The sequence below is a fragment of the Coptis chinensis genome, chromosome 2, assembly GCF_015680905.1.
Source record: "Coptis chinensis isolate HL-2020 chromosome 2, ASM1568090v1, whole genome shotgun sequence".
NCBI classification, from domain to species: domain Eukaryota; kingdom Viridiplantae; phylum Streptophyta; class Magnoliopsida; order Ranunculales; family Ranunculaceae; genus Coptis; species Coptis chinensis.
Genome location: NC_141457.1, coordinates 23,588,986 through 23,595,401, shown reverse-complemented (window position 1 = coordinate 23,595,401; position 6,416 = coordinate 23,588,986). Strand labels below are relative to the sequence as shown.

The 6,416-nt window shown below is 35.7% G+C and overlaps 1 protein-coding gene across 3 annotated transcripts; it reads right to left on the bottom strand.

Annotated features, from left to right (window-relative positions):
- Positions 1–1,370: 1,370 nt before the first annotated feature.
- On the bottom strand, positions 1,371–6,035 carry LOC147515440 (uncharacterized). Of its 3 annotated transcripts, XM_086594475.1 has the most exons (6): positions 5,802–6,035; positions 5,668–5,701; positions 2,819–2,909; positions 2,644–2,742; positions 1,735–1,844; positions 1,371–1,642 (listed from the first exon to the last, which is right to left on the bottom strand). In XM_086594475.1, the coding sequence occupies exons 1-5, from the start codon at positions 5,842–5,844 to the stop codon at positions 1,746–1,748; spliced, it is 366 nt and encodes a 121-aa protein (XP_086450601.1). In that variant the 5' UTR covers positions 5,845–6,035; the 3' UTR covers positions 1,371–1,642; positions 1,735–1,745. The 3 variants fall into 3 exon arrangements, 2 of the variants coding, with proteins under 2 accessions (XP_086450601.1, XP_086450600.1); XM_086594474.1 differs by lacking the exons at positions 1,371–1,642; positions 1,735–1,844; positions 2,644–2,742; positions 2,819–2,909 and adding an exon at positions 4,398–5,123; XR_015213438.1 differs by lacking the exons at positions 1,371–1,642; positions 1,735–1,844; positions 2,644–2,742; positions 5,668–5,701; positions 5,802–6,035 and adding an exon at positions 3,002–3,936 and having other exon boundaries at positions 2,808–2,909.
- Between the last annotated feature and the right edge of the window lie 381 nt (positions 6,036–6,416).

Genomic DNA, 6,416 nt, shown 5'->3' with positions numbered 1-6,416 from the left:
GTTTCACTACTAACCCAAAAACAATATACCAATATTTAACATACCAATATTTAACTAGTTTAAAGAAAATAACAAGACAGGACGAAGAAGAATGAACAATAAAACGATTTCTGTATACCGGTGAAGTAGAAAACTAACTACTCACCTTAATCCCAAGCTCCACGAATCCTCCTAGTCCGAATCGTCGCGCTCCAACGCTCTAGAAATCCAGCTTCTATCTCTGCCTCCATTTTTATTATATTTTTTTCTCTAAAAACCCTATTCTCTAGAACAATGTGATTATATACTTGGGTTTGAAACCCAAGCCCAACACAGACTCGGGCCCATAAACCATGCCCACATATCCCAAATCCAAATCCAGCGAATATTAAATAAATAATTAAATTAATTAATTAATAAATAATTACATATTTTAAATACGGGCGTTACAGTGGGCTTGAAAATTACTGATTCTAGGAAGATGGTCGAAAGAAATGGAAATTTTGAGTAGATGAATTTTCAAGTAATTCGATCCTCAGATGGCGCCAATGTAAAAGATGCTTTTGGTTCTCCTTACAAATGTAGGCTTGATCAAGGGATTAGGATGTTTGGATTAAAGTGACCGAGTTCGTATGGACGAATTGCCTACGTATCAAGTTCTCTCTAGGGGGGAACTTGAATCAGGTCAAACGTAGTTCCTCATCCTCTTTATATAGGTAAGATGCCCGCGCCTCCTGCTCTCCCGCTTCAGGTCAGATCCAGGTTTTCAGGTCACTTATGAGCCATGATGGCGAGTTATGGAGAATCAATGAGCTGCGTGCCTGAAGTTTTGGTCTTGATGGGTGTAATAAAGGCTTATATTACGAGCCGTTGTGGAGCGAGAGGAGTGAGCGCTATGGAGGTCGCTTCTTAGTGAGATTGCCTCCTGGACTCGAGTCACTTTGAAGCGAACTCGAAGGTCAAGTACGAGAGATCGGTTGGTGGTGCCATCACTCTGGGCGCGAGTTGTGGAGGTTGCTTGCCTGAGTTGAGTCACTATGAAGCGAGCTCTGAGGACGAGGATACGAGGTTGGTTGTTAGTTCTGTATATACTGGACACGTGTGTGGTATTCATTTAATGTGAATATTACTCCCTCACACTACCATAATGAAGTATGTTATTAGGACAAAAAGTGATTTTCAAGTAACCTTGGATTCACAAATATAGATAGTATAATTATATTGGTGCTTAACCTGACAGAGAAAGAGATTGTGCACACATAATATTTCCAGAAAAGCTATAAACATTTAATCCATCATAATAAAATGTTTTGGCAGAGTAACCATACAAAAAAGTATAATCCAACAAAGACTGAATATGTAGAACCTAAATACTAAATAACTCTAACACATTAACAGTAATAGTGCATTATAATCGAACACTCCCAAATTAGAATAGTTCCAATGTTTACCACAAATAAACACAACGTAATAAACTAGAAATACGAAAAATCAGCTCTTCATTTCTTGCATTCTTTTTTTGGATCCCATTTTTCTTGTTGGCTTGATACAATCTCATATGTCAAGTCAACCCTTAATTGTCTCGCGTCTTCTACTATTATATCTTGCATAGCTTTTCCACATATTATAGCCTTCACGAACATAATGACGAAGAATTCACAATCTGAACGGAAAATGCCAAAAAATAAGTTTCAGATAAGAGATAAGAGATAAGAGATTAAAAAGACATTTAAGTTCGGGAAATTAAGTTCTTACGATGCTCCTTGTTATGGGCATGCTCCAACTTTGATATCATTCATCAAATCCACATCTGGCAACCTTAGCTCCTGACGCCTACATCTAATAGCTTCCACCACCCTTTCTTGCTGCATTAAATTGAACAAAAAATTACCAAAACTATGTAAATATAGATTTGCATATATATTTATATTTACATAGTAACTTAAAATAACATTTCACGTACCAAAACTTTAGCATCTTCTAACGGAATGTATTTCCTATTCTTGTAGTTCTTTGGCCTTAAAGAGTCATAGTGCGTCCATTCCCAATTCAAAGTATCAACATGAAACAAAGTTCAATAATGACCATCTTTGTACTTTCTCAGCTTGGGACTATCTATGATGAAAAACATATGGGCGACCTTGCTATCCAACTATTTTAGGACATCTCTAACATAGACCTCATGCCTTGTTTATGTTGATCTCTTAAAGCTAGCTACAATAAATAAGTCACTAAACAATAATGTTTTAACACTTTACACTTTTTACTATGCACTCTGAAGTTTGCATAGTAAGAGTATTATGCGTTATAATTGTAACTGACTTCACTATAAAATCTCAAGTGTTGGGCAAAAAGAAGTTATATTACTATGCAAACTTAAAAGTGCAGACTAAAACTACTACGCAAATATAAGAATGCAGAGTAACCACAAACTACATCTTCAAAGATTTTCTGAATTTAGTCTGCAAATATAAGAATGCAGAATAACCACATACTACAGATTCAACTTCACGACTAAAACTACTATGCAAATATAAGAATGCAGAATAACCACAGACTACATCTTCAGAGATTTTGTGAATTTAGTCTGCAAATATAAGAATGCAGACTAACCACAGATTACACATTCAACTTCAGTAATTAAATTACATGGAAGATGCTTACCCATGCAAATGATGAGAAATAGAGACACTTTGGTGGAGAACATCCAATTAGCTTCATCACTTCCTTTGGGAGGTGGAAGTGCATGTACCAATCAATAATCTACCATAAACAGTAAGAAAAATAACTAAATTGTAAGTTTTTTCATTTCAAAAGATTTGAGTAATCAAAGAATTACCTTATCACTAATGAATAAGTTCAACATCATGTGGTTCAATTGTTCCCCCTGTATTTTCAAATGCGTTTGGATGTCCATCCACGCAATTGTACTGCAACATACACGATCAAAAAATTTAGTGCAACTACATAGACAATAAGAAAACATAAAAACTTACATATATTTTGGAAAAATAAATTTTACTTCTGGTTTGCTTTTTTGAAGAAGCTTTCCACCAACGACATCTTTTCTTTATCAAATAGCTTCCACAACTTGTTTGAGTGTGGTTTTGACATAGGTTTTTCCGCTCGTAGTGGTGGAGTCTCGAAATCATCTACATCAATCACCGGTTCAGTAACTTTTGTCTTCCTTTTTTGCTTTTTAATATCTCCGAACTCATATATCGTTGATGTTTTCTTCATCCTCTCCATTTTCTTAACTTTCTTAAACATCGAGTTAGATTCTCCCTCACCTTTTTTCTCCTCGTCTTCATCTAATTTTGTGTCTCCGCTTTCCTCTTCTCCATTTGATTTTGTCTCTTTGATTTCCTCCTCTCCATCCAAATTGTTCTCTTCCTCTCCATCTCCATCTGCATCTTCTTTCTCCTTTTTTTTCACTTGTTTCTCCTTTCTCCTCTCCATCTAACTTTTTTTTCTCCTCCTCCTTTTGGTCTGACTCTTCCTCTTCATCTACCTCTCCTTTCTCCTCCTCTTTACCTACCTCTCCTTTCTCCTCCTCTCCATCTGACTTGAACTCTTCCTCTTCATCTGCCTCTCCTTTCTCATCCACTTCATCTGACTCGGACTCTTCCTCTTCATCTATCTGTCCTTTCTCATCCACTTCACCTGTCTCTCCTTTGTCCTCCTCTTCCTCGTCTGCCTCTCCAATTTCCTCCTCTCCGTCCAACTTTGCTTGTTCTTTGTTTTCTGCCTCACCTATGTCATTCTCCATATCCAACTTCTCGATCTTTAACAACTTTTTCAAGTGAGTGTTTTCAGCCTTCAACTGATCATTCTCTTTTTTCAAGTCTTCATTTTCTTTTCTCAAGCAATCCAGTTCACTTGGAGCAGAAACATGGCTTATTAATCTTGTTTCTTTCTCGCTCAATTTCAAATTTATCATCACGCTCCCCATTTCAACATTTTCTAGCTTAAAATCCTTAGTCATCTTCTCATTCAGTTTTTCCATAGACCACCTTGCTATTCTTGGGAAGGAGTGCGCATTTACAGGCTCACATATAGCAACATGCTCACATAGAAAATACTGCACATCAAATGCAAATTTAAGATTGCAGAGTAAAACTGCTATGAAAATTTAAAAGTACAGAGTAAAATTTAATATTGCAAAGTAAAACTACAATGAAAATCTAAGATTGCAGAGTAAAACTGCTATGAAAATCTAAGATTATGAAAATGTAAGATTGCAGAGTATAACTACTATGAAAATCTAAGATTGCAGAGTAAAACTGCTATGCAAATCTAAAATTGCAGAGTAAACCTACTATGAAAATTTAAGATTGTAGAGTAAAACTACTCTGAAAATCTAAGATTGCAGAGTAAAACTGCTATGGATCAGACAATCTTTAATAGTTAATCGGGATGGCCAATCATTTATACATAAAGTTAAATAACTTACCAAGAGCTGAATAATACATCCTGATATAGTGAACGGGGATTTACTATCCCATTTATAAACCTTGGTCATCAACTCTTTGTGGATAGATGTGGCCCATGCAACACTCCACATCGCATCAAAAGACTCCACATGTGTTAGAAATAACCATCCAATTCCACTTGCTCCGCTATTGACAAACATGGACATAACCATGTATATGATTATTAGTCTAGCAACGTCTTCAACAGATTCATTATCTTCTTTGTTGACAATTTTTTTCAATGTAGCTAATACAACCATAGTTGTTATTTTGGCTTCTTTTTTCCAATATCTTTGCATAAACGGTGAAGCGTCAATGGCATTCTGCCTAAGTGTTCTCGACTAGAATGTCACTATCTTTCCCTGCACTGGAAGGCCAAAAGTAACAGCTACATCTTCTGGAGTCAACTCCACCCACTTATTTTTCCCGAATTTGAATTTTCGCCCTTTCTTCGAGTAAGCTTCTAAGACTTTGATTATGCAGTGGGTGCTTTTCTAACATTGCCTTCGTTATTGTACCATCGTGAAACCCCATAAACAACTTTCTAAATGGTGTTTCTTTTAACTTCGCAATATGGTCATCTCTAAGAATTTCCTTAAAATCTTGCACAAGACCCAACAGAGCTACTGCAGAAGATCTAAATGTCTTGTACAACTTCTTCTTGTTTATATTCTGTTATAATGAGAGAAAACCAATTAATAACAAAGATCATCTATGCAAATTTAAAAATAAAACTCTAACAGCATAAATTTTTGAATTAACTACTACGAAAATATAAAAATACATTGTAACAAATTATTACCAGATCTGTGACTTTTATCGACTTCGCCTCGCTACCAACCTTCTTCTTTTTTTCTTTGTTAGAAGTTGAACATTGTTTCATTTTTCTACTACTTTTAGCTAGTTTCTCTCCTTCGACCATTTTATCAACTTCGTTTTACGGTGGTGTCAGGAAATAGAGAGAGGGTAAATAGCGGCGAGGGTTTATGGTGTGGGGAAAAAAATTTAAATGTGAAAAAGATGAAAGAGATGCGAGGGTTGTTTACGGTGGTACCGGGATAATTTTTCGGGAGTATTTTTGTTGGTTTAATTTGTTTTAGAAAAGAGGAGTGTTTTGTTAGTTTGATTAGATACGGGGAGGTTTTATATACCGACTTTTTGACGAGGAAGATTAAACGCAAAATATAAATAAAAATGTTTCAGAAAATGAGTATACCTTGTTATTTTGAGAGGACAAATCATTATAACTCCTGCAAAACAATATCATAGCAAATATAAGTAAATAAAACTCAAATAACTATAACTATAGCAAATTGAAAAATATTATTAATGTTTTGAACCTATTTTTACCTTGGAAAATGATACCCTTTCGTTTTTTTTTCCTTTTCTTCATTGCTCCTTACTCTCTTGAAAAGTGAGAACTTCTTTCTGTTTTTAATTTTAAGGGTTTTTGGTTGGTAAAGACTGAAGTGCATAGTCGTTTTTTTGTAGCCCAATTCTTCTTTGTTTTACTATCGAAGCCTGAACCAACTACAGTATTTTATTTCTAGATAATGTACACCAATTCATTCAACTAATTTAAACCATTTCCCCAGACGCCCAGAGTCCCGGACACAGAAGCCTTGTTGACTTGGATGAAATAGGTTTGACGGAAAGTGGACCCCATGTTCCAGTAAGTAATTTAGCTTAACCATCACACTACTTGATTTCTTTTGGGTTTGCCTAAATCATACCCTATGAAAACGGATGGCAGCCATAGATCCTGAACATGAGGACCCCATACAATTCTATTTTAGGTGATTCCATTGGGCACTCATCAAATTGGATTGGGCAACCCCTCAAAAAAAAAGAAATTTTACAAATTTGCCATATTACAAGTTTGCCATCAAAGCCCAAGCCCAGCAACCAATTCAACCGGTATCGCCAAAACGAACCCTCCGGGTCGGTTCTGTTTACACTCAAACG

Coding starts and splice junctions, on each gene's coding strand:
- LOC147515440 (XM_086594474.1), bottom strand. CDS start 5,926: ATGCACTTCAGTCTTTACCAACCAAAAACCCTTAAAATTAAAAACAGA. Junction 5,702..5,801: donor AAAGGGTATCATTTTCCAAG/GTAAAAATAGGT, acceptor ATTGTTTTGCAG/GAGTTATAATGATTTGTCCT. Junction 5,124..5,667: donor TGTCCTCTCAAAATAACAAG/GTATACTCATTT, acceptor TCATTATAACAG/AATATAAACAAGAAGAAGTT.